General features: G+C 38.1%; 1 protein-coding gene across 2 annotated transcripts in view; it reads left to right on the top strand.

Annotated features, from left to right (window-relative positions):
* Positions 1-993: 993 nt before the first annotated feature.
* Positions 994-19,810, top strand: part of ARMH4 (armadillo like helical domain containing 4) — a 128,237-nt gene continuing 109,420 nt past the window's right edge. For both annotated transcript variants that reach the window (XM_082647139.1, XM_082647140.1), the window contains exons 1-3: positions 994-2,344; positions 10,974-11,228; positions 13,381-13,590. In XM_082647139.1, the coding sequence (XP_082503265.1) occupies positions 1,009-2,344; positions 10,974-11,228; positions 13,381-13,590 (1,801 nt within the window). In that variant the 5' untranslated portion in view covers positions 994-1,008. The remainder of the gene's footprint in view (positions 2,345-10,973; positions 11,229-13,380; positions 13,591-19,810) is intronic.

Consider the following 19,810-nt stretch of genomic DNA (forward strand, 5'->3'; position numbering starts at 1 on the left):
AATGATCAGACGTGGAAGAAAGGAAAAGTATAACTTTTATAAAGATAAGGTCTTTATAGTTAGATTTAGAATTTTCATTCCTAGGTTTAATTTTCTAGAAAACCCACAGTATCTAAGAACTTTCTGATGATGGGATAGATAAGACCTAAAACCCTTAAGTTTGGGGGGAAATTAGCAGTTTTGGTATAATTTTAGTTGTCATGAGAGTGTGAGCAGTTTGTAAAAAAATACAATAAATCTTAATCTTACAATAATGTGCATTCAGTAAAGACTGCTAATTTAAAATGTGTTTTGGTTCTCTTAAAAAAGTTTTTTTCAAAAACACACTTGTTTACATTGTTTAACTAGTTTACCTTTTCTAATCTTTTTTTTTGAGACATGAAGGTTTTACCTATAATTTTTATAGTTGTTGCAGAGAAAACAATTTAAGTATTTTAAAGATAAATTTTGATTGAAAGTCATTTATATACTTTAAAAACTCTTGAATGAAACTGGTATTCAGTATTTTATGATGATATTTAATAAGTTTTAAAACATACTTAAAAGGTTCTGTGAAAGTGATGTAAATAAATGTTAAAATTACTTTTTATTTCCTGGATGTGTTGCTATTTCTGTAGTCATTTGACTCCATGATTAATAGAAGAATTGGGGAGAATATTACAAATGTGACTTCCAGGGTAGTTTATTTCAAGTAGGTATTTAAAAAACAATGAACTTAGTAACTACGTGTACCCTTTGCTAGAGAACTTCAAGTTAAGTCAGCTGAAAATTCAGCAGGGAAAAATGAACTGGGTTATCCGCGTCTCAAAGGTACAAAGAAATAGAACATTCCCTCCTATGTACTGTCTCTGAGCTGGGTGTCAAGGAGATTATTTTACTTATAGTTTAATTTAAAGGGGCTTATTTACAACATATTTATATGACAGTTTGATATGCTTTATTTTTCTGCAGGACTCAATTACTGGAATTGTCAACTCTACCAATTTATGTGCACGTTTCTCTTCCACTATGAGCAGACCAGTTGTACTGCACATTTGTCTGGCTTTCTGTAGCCTTCTACTTCTCGGCTTTGCCACACAATGTCTGGCCTTCCCCAATGTGGAAAGAAGGGAGATAGCACCTGTTCATGAAGAAAAAGGGCAGTCAGAGAGGCTGAACACAGATGACCTAGAAAATAACTCCATTACTTCAAAGTACACTCTGGTCTCTGAAGAACCAATGATAGTGTTAGCAGGACCATCAACAATGTCGTTAAGTAAAGTATTCCCTAGTAACAAAGAAACCCCTCCTATAGGAGCTGGGCTCACGCAGCCTGATAGCCCTGGCGTTTACACTGCTACTGAGCCAGTGATCTCAGCAGGGGAAGAAGTGTTTGGTTCCAGCCAGCCAGAGAGAATGTCTCCCGAAAGCCGACTTTCCAAGGCCATGTTAACCAACCCTATCACTCCAACTGCTTCTCTGAATATTGATGAGAAGGAGGAATCCTCCCGTAGTACCATCATTCAGCCCATTGTGGAAGGGACCACCGAAGCAACACAAGGTTTTCTGCACTATGTGGATGATCAATTGTTTGCAACTGAAAATCAGGCAGGAGTTAGTCTGGGACATTCACCTTTATCCTATGTGAATGCTAAAGAGATGCTAACCACCCGTCCAAGGACTGAGAAATTTGAAGCAGACCCAGAGCATAAGACAACTTCTTTTCCTGGTGCTGAGCCCACAGCAGGCGCTGAGCCTTCCCAGATGACAGCTGATAATACCCAGGCTACTGCCACCAAGCACTGGCTCGCAACCTCCGAGTCCACCCTGAGTGTTGAGCCAGAAACTGACAGCCTGCTGCGAGCCCCAGAAGTCACAGTGAGTGTCACCATAGCTGTTCCAGCTGTCTCCGTCGTAAGTGTTGAGTGGGATGACACCAAATTAGAGAGTGTAAGCCAGATAAAGACCCCAAAGCTTGGAGACAATACAGAGACTCAGGTGAGAAAGGAAACATCTCAGACAACCCAAGCAACCAGTAATGGTATGGAAGGCATGAAAGGGGGCGAAACTTTGACAGAGGCTGCAGATGTGGCTCTGAAGCTGCCTGAAGGGGAAGCACACAGGGGAACAGCCCTGCTAATAGCACGTGGGGATGAGAGGTCATCTGCCTTCACCGATCAAAGTTCCTTTACTCCCACAAGTCCAGTGGAAGGTATGAAAGTCTCTGTGGAAAACCTGGTCCAAAATACTGCAGACTTCATGGAATCCACCAAGGAGAACAATGCCATGCTGTTCTTAGAGACCACTGTTTCCATCTCAGAATATGAGTCTGAGGCATATCAGCCATTGGGAAATACATTTAAAGGTAAAAGAAAGAAAGAAAAAAAAGGAAAATAAGCTTTGTTTAACTTGGAATGTTTCTGTTTGGTTTTATTATTTTTTAATTGACATATAGTTGACACATAACGTTGTAATGTTTTAGATGTTTTATGTTTTTTTTAAAGTGACAATTTAGAAGTAAGTTATCTAAGTTTTAATGAAAAGCAAAAGTAAATAAATAAAAAATGCATTTTTCATAAAAATTACATCCAAATATAACCCCTGCATATAGACCTGTGGTATTCAAATGGGAATAATTTGCGTCATGCCTTGTGCCCACCCCCGTGCCAATCATTTGGCAATGTTTGGAGACATTTTTTCCAGTTTTATTGAAATGTAATTGACATATGGCACTGTGTAAGTTTAAGTTGTGTGGCATAATGATTTGACCTATATACAACATGAAATGATTATCACAATAAATTTAGTGAACTTCCATCAACTCATATAGATACAAAATTAAAGCAATAGAAAAACATTTTTTTTCTTGTAATGAGAACTCTTAGGATTTACTCTCTTAACTTTCATATATAACATATGGCAGTGTTAATTATATTTACCATATTGTACATCACTAGTACTTATTTATCTTACACCTGGAGGTTTGTACCTTTTGACTGCCTTCATCCAGTTTCCCCTCCCCCTATCCCCTGCCTCTAGTAACCACAAATCTGATCTCTTTTTCTATGAGTGTGTTTGTTTTTGAAATATAATTGACCTAAAACACTGTGTTAGTTCCTAGTTAGTTAGTTGCACAACATAGTGATTCGGTGTTTCTATACATTACAAAATGATCACCATGATAAGTCTAGTTACCAGCTGTCACCATACAAAGATGTTACATATTTATTGACTATATTCCCCACACTGTACATTTCATACCTGTGACTCATTTATTTTGCACCTGGAAGTTTGTACCGCTTCATCTCCATTACCTATTTCTTGAGACATTTTTGGTCATCACAGTAGAGAGCATCTAGGGGGTAGAGGCCAAGATGTTGCTAAACATCCTACAGTGCACAGCAACCAAGATATATCTGAGCCAAAAAATATATATATGTGTGTATATATATATATATATATCTGAAAAACCCTGATATAGATTAATATTTTTTAAACGTTTTATTATGAAAATGTGTATATTTACAGGAAGATGTGAAAAAATTAGCTATATGTTTAAATGATATACTCAACAATGTTGGATACTTATTTATACATTGTTGTAAAAAGTACTCACATTCCTGATATTTCTTACCAAAAAGCCTTAGGTAAATATTTATTTCATAGTATTAACCATATGAGTTCTCTGACTTTGTTTTCCTAAAAAGAAATTCTTCTAGAAATAAGGGGGAAAAAATACCAGTACAGATAAATCCTCTCTGCTGGCTTGATTCTGCACTTTCTACTTCCTCGTGGCTTCTACATCTGTGAATGCTATGAGCTGACAATCCTTGCATTTGTTGCTGAAGGATGATGTTTTTCTGTTATTGTGTGTAGTTGGTCAGATAACAGAATAGGGAGGGAAAGACTTAGTGTAATGTGCATATGCTCATTCCAAATTGTTTTGGAATATGTACAGCTGTTACTCCAGCTAATGGAAAATATCAAATTAATAATATGTTTTAGAAAGTGTTATGGAGATTGAATTAAAACGATAAAAGATTTAATTTTACATGTCCAATTAATTTTTTTTTTTGCGGTACGCAGACCTCTCACTGTTGTGGCCTCTCCCGTTGCGGAGCACAGGCTCTGGACGCGCAGGCTCAGTGGCCATGGCCCATGCGCCCAGCTGCTCCGCAGCATGTGGGATCTTCCCAGACCGGGGCACGAACCCGTGTCCCCTGCATTGGCAGGCGGACTCTCAACCACTGCGCAACCAGGGAAGCCCTCCAATTCATTTTTTAAAGACTGTAAGACTAAGTATACTGGAAGTTTTCATAGAAGCTTCCAGAAAATGTTTTGTAAGTTGGTTTTTAAATTCTATTAAGAGAGTTGGGTCCACATGACCATGCAGATATTAAATATGACCAAACAAGAAGTTTATTTCAGTTCTCCATTACACTTTAAGATATTCCTGGAGCATTAAATCATGTAGTTCCAGATTATTCACTGCACAGTTGAATCTATGATTCTTATGTACTAGACTTGCATTAGCTTCCATTAATACAGCCTAAAAAAGTAAAATGAATTTGGTAATTGATTGGTTTTTTTTGATTATTGAATATACTCCTTACTTAGTCATAATTGCCTTACTTAACTACAGTCTTTTAACAGGCAACTTCTTTTAATTCCCAGCACATAGCACAATATATGGCACATAGTAGGTGCTCAGTAAATATCTGTTCATTGAATGACTAAATGAAGATAGAGAACCATTCAGACTAGAATTATCTAATCCGACTGCCTGCATTGTCCAAATTAATCAAAAAGCTTCTAAAAATTCTTGGTAGAGAGAGGAACGGTCAAATAATTCCTTTCAACTTTACTTTTTTTGTTGTTTTGTAGAGTTAAAAATAACGTGAAAAATTGAGATTATTGACAGTAGTAGTAAGAGAATAGCCAAAAAGCTTTTCTACCCATTTTCTGGTGATTACAAGTATTTCTGAGAAGTAAACCACTCAATCCCACACAATCTAGTTTTAAGAAAGGTCACTTTTGCAGAACAGGTTTGGATTTCCTCCTTGAGTCTCCTTCTCAAGATCATTAAATGACCTCAAAGCCCCTGCCCAGGACAAATGCTGATCCTAGTGACCTCAAGGAGGGAGGGATATGTGACAACTACAGTCTGTGGAGCCCCCAGGAGGGCGATAACTTTCACCTTTTCTCCCCCCAGAGAGTGACATTGTCAAAAGAGTGCTTCAGAAATATCCTGGATTGTGTCTTATCCCAGGAGCTTCTGAAGGAGCTGGAGAAACTGGAGTCATTAGTTTCTGAACGAAGCCAGTGGCACCTGGTTGCATTGGCAGAGGGACTTTGGAACTGTTCTGCCCATTAAGACATTTTAATCAATCAAGAAGGTTTAGTCACACTGATGTGGTCAGCTGGTTTCACAACTGAGCTTGATTAAAATTTTTCCAATCTGTTGGCCTCAGTTTCTCCATCTGGAAATGGGGAAGACAAAATTAAATCTAAGGGCCTTCCTTCCTTATTTGTCTAAGAGGGGTGTCTAAGGTCTCGGCTCACCCCCTGCAGGGCTGGTAACTGTGACTGATGAACTGTCATGACCAACCCATTGCATTATCCTACCACGTTCTTGAAGTGAACTTTCAGCGAACCTACTGGCTGTATTCAGATTTGTTGACTCCTGCAGGTTAGGCTCTAGAGAAATTTTATACAGGAATTCTGTAAATGTGATGGGGGTGCAGGTTGTGTGTTTTACTCATCATTGGAAAAGAAAGAGGGAATAGGGGTGGATATATGTGAATAGCTGATGATGGAAATTCAGCCAAGGAACTGGGGGTGGCTTCCAATACTTGGAAGATGGACTTTTATCCCTGGGTGTTCTGAATTTTAACTCTTAATTTCTACTCCATTAAAATGCCTTAAATTTCAAAAAAAAAAAAAAAAAAGAAGTAAACACCTCAAATGCCAATCATTTTAGGGCCCAGGGACTACTTAAGACATTCTCTTCTTCAGGGAATGAAATAATTTCTTGGCATTTTTGGGTATTATGAACAGACGAGGATCCTGAGATTATAGTCAGTTCTCTGATTCAGCTGTTTCTTCAGCTGTTTCACTGGAAGATCAGGTTTTAAAAGCAATCTATAATAATTATATATTTTTTCTCTACAGGAATTGGGAAGAATGAGAGATGTGGAGAAATTCTGAATGTTATTTAAAAAATTCCCATTACTATTTCTAGCTCTCACTCTTCTTTCTCTAACAGCAGTCACTTATTCAAAGTATTATACCATGCCCATTTTTGAAAAAATTTATTTGTTTTATTTATTTATTTTTGGCTGCATTGGGTCTTTGTTGCCGCGCATGGGCTTTCTCTAGTTGCGGTGAGCAGGGGCTACTCTTCATTGCGGTGCGTGGGCTTCTCATTGCAGTGGCTTCTCTTGCTGTGGAGCACAGGCTCTAGGCGCGCGGGCTTCAGTAGTTGTGGCACGTGGGCTCAGTAGTTGTGGCTCGCGGGCTCTAGAGCGCAGGCTAAGTAGTTGTGGTGCATGGGCTTAGTTGCTCCATGACATGTGGATCTTCCCGGACCAGGGTTTGAACCCGGGCTCAAACCCGTTTCGCCTGCATTGGCAGGAGGATTCTTAACCACTGTCCCACCAGGGAAGGCCATACCATGCCCTTTTGATATTTCTTGCTGTTTCATGAAACTATGAGCATAGAGTGAACATTTATTTTGACATATTTTTTCTCAAAAGTGTTCATTATGCTTTCAAAAATGAGGGCAACATGGAGAATGCATACTGCTTAAAATGATAAAACTATATATTATCTTTTTATGACAAACATAGCATTGTCTTAGGTGCTAAAGATACAAAAAGGGCAATGAATCCTATCTCTCAAGAGATGTGTGATCTTTTTTCAGAAAAAAACTTAAACAATGGCACAAAGAGCAAATATGAATATGAAGCACAAGTAAGGTTGTCTTATAACCAGGTGTATCAATCCATCAAATGTAAAAATCGCCAGTTAAAAGAAAAAATAGTCCAAACTGTTTGGAGACCAAGAAATGGAACTGCTTGTACCAAAAAACATCCAAACACTATTTTAAAGCAAATAAATTGTTTCTGAGGAAAAATATTTTTAGTAATAGGAAGAACAATGAAGTCATTAATAAAAACTTTGAGAAAACCTTTTCACCTATTTCTAGAATGTTATTTCTCATTGCATAATTTACCAGACTTGGTAATGTGCTAAGTATCTAGGATTAGTATTTAAAAAAAGAGAGATAACAGAGTCTTCTAGAAATTAAGTTTTCACAGTGGCTCAGTATTTGAAATTTCCAGCATAGCCCCTCCCTAGGAAGGGGGCAAATATTAACCCTTATAAATAGTCTTTAATAATGTATTTGAGTGGATTATAATGTTGTAAAGAAAGTGGACTTCTGATAGATACGTCATACCCCACAGGTCTGTTTCATTCTGTTTTATGATTTAAAAGCAAGTGCAGATCTTCTACAGAGGCTACTCCAAGTTGTTCCTTAGGCAATGGCAGGATTTCCTTTCTCATGGCTGAATAATATTCCTCTGTGTATGTGTGTGTATGTCTGTGTGTCTGTGTGTTTATCCATTCATCTGTTGATGGGATAAGCACAGTTAGCACAGTGGTTAAGAGCCCTAACTATGTAACCTTAGTCAGGTTCCTTAGCCTTTCTACACCTAAGTTGTTTGTAAAATGAGGTAATAATAGCTGATATTTATTGAATACTTACGAAGCACTGGGCATGTACTATTTTACATGTGTTATCTAATTTAATCTTTGTAAAAATGCTATGAGATAGATACTCTTATTATTTCCATTTTACTACTGAGGAAGCTCAAGGCCCAGAGAAATTAAGTAATTCGTTCAAGGTCATGCAGATATTAGGTGTCTGAGTCCGAATTGAGACCCAGGCAAATTGGGTCTAGAGCCTGTGTTCTTGGCCACTATGATATATGGCTTCCATAGAATATTAGTACCTACCTCCCCTTAGTACATATGGGAGGATAAAATAAGATAATGCCCGAGATGCAAGAAGAACTACAATCCTGCAGCCTGTGGAACAAAAACCACATTCACAGAAAGATAGACAAGATGAAAAGTCAGAGGGCTATGTACCAGATGAAGGAACAAGATGAAACCCCAGAAAAACAACTAAATGAAGTGGAGATAGGCAACCTTCCAGAAAAAGAATTCAGAATAACGATAGTGAAGATGATCCAGGACCTCGGAAAAAGAATGGAGGCAAAGATCGAGAAGATGCAAGAAATGTTTAACAAAGACCTAGAAGAATTAAAGAACAAACAAACAGAAATGAACAATACAATAACTGAAATGAAAACTACACTAGAAGGAATCAATAGTAGAATAACTGAGGCAGAAGAACAGATAAGTGACCTGGTGGAATTCACTGCTGTGGAATAGAATAAAGAAAAAAGAATGAAAAGAAATGAAGACAGCCTAAGAGACCTCTGGGACAACATTAAACACAACAGCATTCACATTATAGGGGTCCCAGAAGGAGAAGAGAGAGAGAAAGGACCAGAGAAAATATTTGAAGAGATTATAGTCAAAAACTTCTCTAACATGGGAAAGGAAATAGCCACCCAAGTCCAGGAAGCGCAGTGAGTCCCATACAAGATAAACCCAAGGAGAAACACGCCGAGACACATAGTAATCAAATTGGCAAAAATTAAAGACAAAAAGAAATTATTGAAAGCAGCAAGGGAAAAACGACAAATAACATACAAGGGAACTCCCATAAGGTTAACAGCTGATTTCTCAGCAGAAACTCTACAAGCCGGAAGGGAGTGGCATGATATACTTAAAGTGATGAAGGGGAAGAATCTACAATCAAGATTACTCTACCCGGCAAGGATCTCATTCAGATTCGATGGAGAAATCAAAAGCTTTACAGACAAGCAAAAGCTAAGAGAATTCAGCACCACCAAACCAACTCTACAACAAATGCTAAAGGAACTTCTCTAAGTGGGAAACACAAGAGAAGAAAAGGATCTACACAAACAAACCCAAAATAATTAAGAAAATGGTCATAGGAACATACATATCGATAATTACCTTAAATGTGAATGCATTAAATGCTCCAACCAAAAGACACAGGTTTGCTGAATGGATACAAAAACAAGACCCAAATATATGCTGTCTACAAGAGAACCACTTCAGACCTAGGGACACATACAGACTGAAAGTGAGGGGATGGAAAAAGATATTCCATGAAAATGGAAATCAAAAGAAAGCTGGAGTAGCAATACTCATATCAGATAAAATAGACTTTAAAATAAAGAATGTTACAAGAGACAAAGAAGGACACTACATAATGATCAGGGGATCAATCCAAGAAGAAGATATAACAATTATAAATATATATGCACCCAACATAGGAGCACCTCAATACATAAGGCAACTGCTAACAGCTATAAAAGAGGAAATCGATAGTAACACAATAATAGTGGGGAACTTTAACACCTCACTTACACCAATGGACAGATCATCCAAAATGAAAATAAATTAAGGAAACAGAAGATTTAAATGACACAATAGACCAGAGAGATTTAATTGATATTTATAGGGCATTCCATCCAAAAACAGCAGATTACACTTTCTTCTCAAGTGCACATGGAACATTCTCCAGGATAGATCACATCTTGGGTCACAAATCAAGCCTCAGTAAATTTAAGAAAATTGAAATCATATCAGACATCTTTTCTGACCACAACACTATGAGATTAGAAATGAGTTACAGGGAAAAATACGTAAAAAACACAAACACATGGAGGCTAAACAATACGTTACTAAATAACCAAGAGATCACTGAAGAAATCAGAGGAAATTAAAAAATACCTAGAGACAAATGACAATGAAAACATGATGATCCAAAACCTATGGGATGCAGCAAAAGCAGTTCTAAGAGGGAAGTTTATAGCTATACAAGCCTACCTCAAGGAACAAGAAAAATCTCAAATAAACGATCTAACCTTACACCCAAAGGAACTAGAGAAAGAAGAACAAACAAAACCCAAAATTAGCAGAAGGAAAGAAATCATAAAGATCAGAGCAGAAATAAATGAAAAAAAAAAAGGTAATGCCCATCATGCACTTAGCACTGCGTGTATGGCACATAATAAGAACTCAGTAAACATTAGTTATTGTAATTAGTATTCCTTTAATTCAAAATGTGAAGTTCCTGTTCCCCTTCAGGAATGCAAATGTGAAAATTAATATACACAAGTGCTTCTGACAATTTTTTAAAAAATATTTATTTATTTATTTATTTTTGGCTGCATTGGGTCTTTGTTGCAGTGCACAGGCTTTCTCTAGTTGCGGTGAGCGGGGGCTACTCTTCATTGTGGTGCATGGGCTTCTCATTGCGGTGGCTTCTCCTGTTGTGGAGCACGGACTCTAGGTGTGCGGGCTTCAGTAGTGTGGCACGCGGGCTCATTAGTTGTGGCTCACGGGCTCTAGAGCACAGGCTCAGTAGCTGTGGCTCATGGGCTTAGTTGCTCCACGGCGTGTGGGATCTTCCTGGACCAGGACTCGAACCCATGTCCCCTGCATTGGCAGGTGGATTCTTAACCACTGTGTCACCAGGGAAGTCCCTGCCTCTGAGCATTTTTGAACTTAGTTTTGTATAATTTGTTTCTGAACAAATTGATTATGTTGATATTCATAAAAGGGAGCTCAGCTGTTGATTTTCCTGTTTTGTTTTAAATGTTATTCTCTTGTTTTTTATATTAACATCTTTATCTCTGTCTTAGATTGATTCATGACTCCTGAAAACAGCAACACTGAAAACATTTATTTCCTGGCAGTTTGTTTCTCTCCCTTCTCATTCCCTGAAATGGCTGTCTGCTTTTTTGTTTTTAATTATTAATTATATAGTGACTTTTTCAGGTATAGGGATTTAGTGTATTTAAAAATGTTGTTTCCTCCCTTTTAAGGCATCATCACTCAAGAGATGACAACAGCTGTTCAAGAAGCAGAAGCCACTTTATCTTCAGTGATGCAAGAGCAGCAGGTTTCTACCCTCGAGGTTACCAGAGGAGATGTCGAGACTGAGGGAGGGAAAGAGTTGCCCTCTGCCACAGCTGATGCTCCTGGTGTTACTCAGCTGTCGAGAAGATGGGAGCCTCTGGCCACTGTGGTTTCAACGACAGCCGTCCCTCTGTCTTTCGAAATTACTCCCGCTGTAGAAGGTCTGTAAGGGAGAGAATTGTGCTCAGTGTTTTGGGGGTGGATCTTTTCTGAGTTGATGAGGAATAGAATGAGTGAGGCAGATGGCCCTGTCACCAAGGTGCACACACACACACACACACACACACACACACATACACACGCATACACACAATACACAAACATACGTACACATACACATACACACAGCACACACGCATACACACACACACGCATACACACAATACACAAACATACACACACACACACACACACACACACACACACACACACACACACACACACACACACACACACACACACACACACACACCCCTCACCTGGAAGTATATTTTTTCAGCAGGAAAGGTAGGTGAACTCTTTCTTCTTTGGAGAGGTGTGGCACAGCTAAAGGACAAGGGGTTAGTTCCCAAGTAAAATCTCCTGGTGGCTCATATCCTAGGCCCACGAAGCCCAAGCCTCCTGAGAACTCTCTCCTAGTTTGACATGTCTGGCTGCTAGGTGCCAGGGGGGTGAAACCAGCAAGGACCTGGGGGTGAAACCAACAAAGACGTGGGTTTGAATCCCAGCTTCCGCCCTCACTAGCACTGTGGCTTCAAGAAAGTTTCTTCATGTCTCCAAGCCTTGGTTTGTTCCTCTTTAAATAATGCCTACCTGTCTTATGGGTTATTTTAAGGATTTTGAATAATGTATAAAAAGTACTTTCTATGTAGGAGGCCCTCAGGTGCTCTGATATCTTAAGGACAGTGAAGTTTTGGAATCTGGGTGATCATCAGAATCACCTGAGAATACAAATATTATTATTATTGTTTAGTTATTATTTTTGGACTTCATGTCTCTGTCTCATCGTTGGTCTAAGTAAATCCTACTTTTATTTATTAACTATCTTTAACAATGTAATAAATACCTTCTAATCCTGCCTGCTGGCCTCCCCTGCAAAAAAAACCCTTAGGATCTTGTCAGTAACCTACAGGTAACCCCATGACCCTTCCCATCTAAACCCCATCCTCCTCTGTTAACCATTAACCTGAATCTTGTGTTCATCATTTCCTTGACTTCCTTTTCTTTTAGTTTTATCGTGTCTGTATGTACTCCTGATATTATACACTTAAAACTTTTAGATTTTTTACTTTATCAAAACAGTATTGCGCTGTGGATAGCCTTTTTGGGACTTTGTTTTTTTTTTACTTAATATTCTAAGGCCTATATTTACTTACCATAGTTCTTTTGCTTTGACTGCTTGCAATATTCCGTTATGAAAATGTATCACAGTTTATTCACCCAATCTTCATCCAGTCTTTCCTAGTGATTTGCATTTGGGTCATTTCCAGGTTTGGCTATTGTGAACACGGCTGCCATGAATATTCTTTTACGTAGTCTCCATTGCACGTGTGTAGGAGATTCTCTTGGGTATACCTAGGAACTGAATTGCTGGACAATAGGGCATATGAATATTTCACTTTAGGAGGCAATGCCTAACTGCTTTCCAAAGTGGTTGATTCCGTTTATACTGCCAACAGCAATGTATATGAGAATCTGTGGGTCCATATCCTGGGAGCTTTCACAAAGAGTTTCTCAGGCTTCATCACCAAGGAGGTTCTGATTCGGTACGTTGGGATATGTAGAAAGCATGAAAACTGACATTTAAAAAATTACCTCAAGAGATTCTGATGATCCACCAAGCTTACAAAATACTACTATTCTAGAGTTTCTAGATTTGGGAATATCTGGGGCTAAATTTGGTTGCTTTAAAATTGAGCATATTGCAGACACAGATCTAAGCTTTTACTCTTTGACTTGATTTTTAAAAGTCATCCTTGGGGTATATTTAAATACATTTTTGTTAAATTTTCTACCTTTGGTAATAGGTTATATAAAATCCCACAAAATCCATAATATTGTTAATAGAATAAACGGGAGATTAACATTTGAAAACAAAGTTCTGATTTGAGATAATATATTTTCCTGGAAGATAAAGTATTTGCCTCCGGTGGCTGGATTGGTACAATGTGGGAAGGAAGAGCTGGTCTAAGTGCCAAACTTACTGTATATAAGAATACTGGCTTCATTCGTCATTTCTTGCTTAAGAAGTAAAGCACGTGTATATATTCCCCATACTGATCATCTTTGGGTCATGTCTCTTGTGTTTGGCAGACCTAATGGACACAGTCACAGGGCCGAATGAGGAGTTATTCACACCAATTGTGGGTTCTCCAGTGACGCCCCCTGGGATAATGGAGGAAGCACCTAGCACTTCCCCAGCGCTTGCTGATCCTGAGGCATCTTCCGAGAGAACTGCTGCTCCATCCATTAGCTATGTTAATACAGCTGCCTCCTATGGTCTGGACCAACTCGAATCTGAAGGTATCCATGCTTTGAAGGGGATCTTTTCTGGAACAGATTCAGTGAGTCACTGAGCAACTGTTGTCTTTGAGAAAAGATCCAGGATAAGTATATTCTGTGTGTAGTGTAGATCAGGGGTCAGGAGACCATGGCCCACCCAAATCCAGCCTGCCGTCTGTTTTTGTATGGCAAGCTAAAATTGGTCTTTACATTTTCAAACGATCGAAAAAAATCAAAAGAAGAATAGTATTTCGTGACATGTAGAAGTTTTTATAAAATCCAAATTTCAGTGTTCCTAATTAACAGCCACACTTGTTCATTTGTGTATTGTCTGTGGCTACTTTTGTGCCAGAACAGCAGAGTTGAGTAGTTGTGACAGAGACTAATTGCCCACAGAGCCTAAAATATTTATGAGATGGCCCTTTACCAAAAAAGCTTGCTGACCCCTGCTCTACATCAGTACTTGTCAATTACAGTTGAACATTAGAATCACCTTGGGGAGCTTTGAAAGGATCCTAATGACCGAGTCCTTCTCCCAGTGATTCTGATTCAGTTGGGATGGACTCTGGCATCAACATTTTTCAAGAGTTGCCTGAGATGATTTCAGTGTGCAGGCTGAATTGAGAAAACTGGTTTAATGGAAAACTTGAGTTTCCCCACCACATTTTCTTGGGTGGAAGTTTTAATGTGAATTGTATTTTCGTAACACTGCTCTGGTTGTTAACGCTGGGTCATTCTCCCTTAATTACGTCTCTGGGTTAGATGTTCCACTTTTTGGAGATAGACAGTCTCCTCATCTGTTAAGGCTGAGAAATTTTTGCCAAATTTTACTTTCCAAGACATTGGCTTTGAGCATGAAAAAAGATGCTTGGAGCACAGCTGCACATCCACGAATGAGAAGTCGGGAAATATAATGAAAGGTCGTTTAATTAATCAGCATTTTGGCAGGTGAACAGCTCCTGGCTGGATTGCAAAATGCCCAGAGATTTGTAGTGCTGTTTCTTAAACTAATCGGGAAGACAGGTAAGCTTTTGGGCACTAAATTAGCCATGTGTTGGATTCAGTAAAGACATAGGATGTGCTGTTATTTTATATTTTGTCTACTCTGTAACAGAGAAGGTGGTTCAGCCAGGTTTGCAGCAGGCTGTATTGCAGACTTTCAGGGTAATGCTGGTAGTTTTCTGGCGGAGAAATGTGACATTTTAGGAGGAATGTGAATTCCATGGAGTGCTGGTTTAAGAAATGGATCAAAGCGAGCTCAGAGGCCAGCAGCTCTTGCTCTCCACATTAAGATAAAAACTTGGAATGTAGTCTCATATTAGCTGTCTGCTCTCCTTGATGCCATCTGGAAGGACCAGGTTTCCCCAAATTAACCTGAGTTAGAGATGACAGCTTTACCCGGCAGGGCTCATTTAATCAGAGGAAAAAAATTGTGTTTGTGAATAATCCATACTTGTGAAACTGCAATACTTTTCTAAATTTAGTAGATGGTGGCAGTTATATTGAGATGTGTGAGAATTTTCTTAACTTGCCTAAGATGTCCTAGAGTTTTAGTGCTTTTCTTCTACACAGCTCAATTCCAGCTTCTTTTTGAGAATATATTTTGTCAGTTTTGATCGAAGTTATGATCCTTGTCAAGGCTTATGAAAAGACATTTTTGGTTTAAAAATATTCTTTCTGCTATGTTGTTGGGCTTAAGACAAGATTTTGAATGAGCACACCTCCTAAATACCGGGGAGTACAATTTATATTTAATTAGTATATGTTAATAATGTCGCAATTAGTTTTATGCTGGTCTATCTAGTCCTCTTAAAGCAGGAGTGACTACACTTATTTAAATCGATAAATCGATAGATTCCTGGATGTATTGGAGGCCTCCATTTTCAGTGCATGTTTTTCCACTTTGTCCAGGAATGTAAGTGTAGCCTGAGGCTTTGACTGGATGAAACATTTTAATTCTTCCATAGCATTGGACCCAGGGGAAGATAGTTTATTCTTACTTAGAACGAGGTTGTGTGATGTCAAGTTATCTACCTTTCAAGTTTGAATCTCTGTGTCTGATGTGTTGACAAATGTCAGTTCTCCAGAGAATAGGGTATTTGTCTCAGTGAGATATGGACAAGAGACCTGCCCCTTTTAGACACCACACACCCAAGGAGCAAGAACCTTTGTGGAAATTTCTGAATGTTTATTCTTTAAGGGATAGTCAATGTCCCAGATGAGCCTAAAATTTGTATCTGCGTGGTACCCTGTCTTGTTGTCTTCTCCTTCATGTCTCTACAACATAATGACTAAGGGAGTGTATTAGTTTTCTAGGGCTGCCATAACAAAGTCTCACAAACTGGGTGATTTAAAACAGCAGACATTTGTTCTCTTGCAATTTTAGAGCCTAGAAGTCTGAAATCAAGTTGTAGGCTGGGCTGTGCTCCCTGCAAAGCCTCTGATTGAGGATCGTCCCTTGCCTCTTCCAGCTTCTGGTGCCTCAGGCATTCCTTGGCTTGTGGCAGCATCACTGCAGTCTCTGCCTCCATCTTCACCTCTTCCCTCTTTGTGTCTCTGTGCCCAAATTTCCCTTGTCTTATGAGGACATCAGCCATTGGATTAGGACACACCCCGATAATTACATCTGAGCTTGATTACATCTGCCGGAACTCTATTTCCAAATAAGGTCAGATTCACAAGTTCTGTGGTTTAGGACTTAAACATATTTTCTGGGGGAACACAATTCAACTTGTAATAGGAGGTCTGCTTCTGAGGAGTTTTCCAGCTGGCTCTGAAGGCAGACTTGCTCTGCCTCCGGAACGCCCACCTGAGAGATGTGCATTGGTAGAGTGGGAGAAGTTTGGTGTGGTTTATATTTCTCAGGCATTGAAGAAAGCCTGCTTCTATAAGTGCATACTGCCTTGTGCCTATTTCAGTATGCCTTTTACCTTGTCAGCAAAAATGCAGTTTGATTTTTGAAGGGATAATGGTTTATCTGTCACCTTGCCTGATACACTTTACTTGTCTGTATTTTTTTTTTTTTTAGGGAATAAATGCTTTGAGGATGATAAAAAATGCATTATACTTATCTCAGGCATAACTCTACTAGGGCTGTATTCAGCATCTTTGAAATATAAACATGACAAAGTGTTCTAACTTTTAATTCAAAAATTGGGTAATGGCAAAGTACATGTATATGTATATATGTGTATATATATACAGGTACATATATATGTACATAAGCTAATTTTTGTTCTTTTTAAATTAATTGTTATTGCAGTATAGTTGATTAACAGTGTTGCATAATCTTATTTTTGGACATGATCTTTGTTTAGGTTGATGTCCTTTTTGGTTGAATGTTAATATCTTCCTCTGCTCCAAAACGGCAACTTAAAATTTCTGATTGCTTATGAAAACTTACTTGGAGTTCTTTCATTTGGGCTAACTGTCTTTAAAATATTTTAATACTAATATCAAATGGACTAAGGCCTTCGATATTTCTTACTGAATGTAATTCTGCTTTGTGAATTTTAGAAGTCCAAATGAAGATATCTATTTACTCTAAACAAATCAGACTTATTTCTGCCTTTCCTATATTTCCACAGAAGATGGAAATTCATCTGTGCTGTAACATTGTAGCAATAATTCTGTAGGGTGGAAGGTTATGGCTTTAACAGTTCAATACTCAGAAAAAAAAATCTACTGTGGGTCTCTTTGTACCAGGTACTAGGTTCCTAAGAATGTGTGGGAGGTAAGAGAACAAAAACGGAGGTGTCTCAGATCTTGTGATTAAGGTGTTGGTAATCCTTCTTCACATCCCCAGCACTTTCTCCCTTAAAGTTTGGAAGTCAATAGCCGGGCCTTCCAGCTGTGAGAGGTGGGAAACCACTTGGTGCTCCCCATGGTGCTGACCGGACAGACTTGGGAACAGGGTGAATTTGCTTGGGCTCTCTCAAGATGAGCCTGGGTTAATGTATTGCTTTTCTGCAAGACAAGAAGAAACACTAGTGTCCTTGATCTGGAGAATGTGAATTCTCGATCTGACTGGTCCTATTTAATGTGTTTCTATAGGCATAATAGACTGAGTGGTGGGGCTGTAAAATCCCGTGCCGTTATTCCAGACAACTCCCATTTCCTCATCTGTTTCAAAGTGCCTGTTTATTACAGGGTTATTGACATGCCTGGGAATTACCTTTTTTTTTTTTTTTTTTACATATGACACGTTATATATAAACATATAGCATATTACCTTTTTAACATATAAAGAGGTTTTAAATTCTTAGTATCCAACAGGAAAGTCATGTTTAATTTTTTTAATATCTTGATTTTTAAAAAAAATAAGACCAAATATATCATTTGACTTCAATTTTCTCTTTTCTGACCGTTTTGCCCTTGTTTTTCGAAGACCATTTTGGATGTCCTTATATTTAGGTTTTGAAAGATTGTATTTTTGACATCTTTTCCCAGCGAGGTAGCACACATGGGGCAGAAGGCTGTCATTTTTCTGTCATTTGTTGTTTAATCTATTTCAGTGACATCAATTTTCCTCCCTTCGTGAGTGTGTGTGTGTGCACATCTGTGTGTTTAATTTCATGGATGTTTTTTCCACAGTCCTCTGAGAGCATGTCCTATATACATTTTCAGCATCTCTTAATTTCCTCTGCTGAAAGACAGTGATATTATCTCTCCTTTCTTATCTGGAATTCTCAGTTCTGTCTCTGTTCTAGGATTCTCTCTACAATAACAGGAATTTCAATAGATAGGGATTTCAGGAGAAAGCCGTGTTTGAAAAGTATGCCTTTGTTCAGATGACTGAGTGATATTTTTTGGCTGTGTGATCTCCTAATTGGTACTGAAAAAAAGGTGCTTAGTTTCTATCTCTTATTGGTCAATCAGAAATGAATTGGGAAATGCATTCTTTAAGTGGCTTTGTGGAGAAGCCTCAGATATTTTTCTTCAATAGTTCCATTGAGGATTCTTAAGAGCCCATGTAATTTTTATGAGAGAAGTGTTTGCTCTTCAACTGCACTTTAATTCACAAAATCAATTTTTTTTGTCTTCCCAATATGCACTCCTTTTCAGAGAATATTTTCTTATTATTTTCTCAATTCTCATATAATGTTTCAACTCAGGAGGCAGCTAGAATGGATGAATGAGAAAGTGTAGTCAAAGATCTCATCTCAAGTCCATGTTTATGAAGCCAAGTTTATGTGACTTACCTTTGGGAGCTGCTATGTGGACATAATATTAAAGATCCAGTAGAGTGTTGGAAATTTGAACTGTCCGCTGTTACTTATGATACTGTAGTATGAAGTTAAGGATGTTCACTCTAATTTTTACTCTGAGTATGTTAAGAATGGATACAAGTTTTGGCTTTTGTTCTTGAAAATGCTTTGGATTTAATTTTGCATCAATAACAGAGGCAATGATTTCAGTCATTGATTACCCCTTATGGTAAGTCACTTTGTTGGCTTGTCCTGAAATCATCATACTTTCTCTGGCATTTATGATAGGTCTCTGTTCTTAAGTACCTGTATGTTCTATAGGCTAGTACAGTAAATTACTCAGCTCTCGGAGTGGTCATCACATGTCTGTTGCTAATGCTCACATAGCCAGTGGTATTTCAAAGAATATTTAGAATCAATATTATGATGTATTACTATAAAGCTTTGCTACAAATTCTGCTGTTGAAGAAAGATAACTGACATTCACTCTAAGTTTTCTGGTGTGCTTTCTTATCATAGGGAATTTATTTATTGGTGTGGTCACAATTAAGTAAGCATTGTTATAGAGTCGATTCTTCCCATTTTTTTTCCTGCATCTTTGTTGCCCAGCACCAGAAAGTTACACTGCTTAGTAAAGCTCACTCTTAGACACTTAGGAAATTTTATATAACGGCTCATGATGACAAAAGGATTTAGCTTTGTACATATTCAGTGGTTTTGTTTATTCATTCATTTATGTGTACACTTAGCAAGTATTTGGTCATTCAGATAACAAAAAGAAGTAAGAGTAGATCTTGTGTAAATTTTAGTAGAAGTTATGATAAATACATAAATAACAGACACACAAGGTAGAAGGTGGGAAAGTATCATAAAACAATTACAGAAAAAGGACTGTGAGAGATAGGAGAGAGAACTTAGCCCCAGCCTAGAGAAATAAAAAATTGATATTTATGCTGGGGAGTCTTTTTTTTTTAATAAATTTATTTATTTAATTAATTTATTTTTGGCTGCATTGGGTCTTCATTGCTACGCAT

This window comes from Grampus griseus (genome assembly GCF_964374135.1).
Source record: "Grampus griseus genome assembly, chromosome: 2".
NCBI lineage: Eukaryota > Metazoa > Chordata > Mammalia > Artiodactyla > Delphinidae > Grampus > Grampus griseus.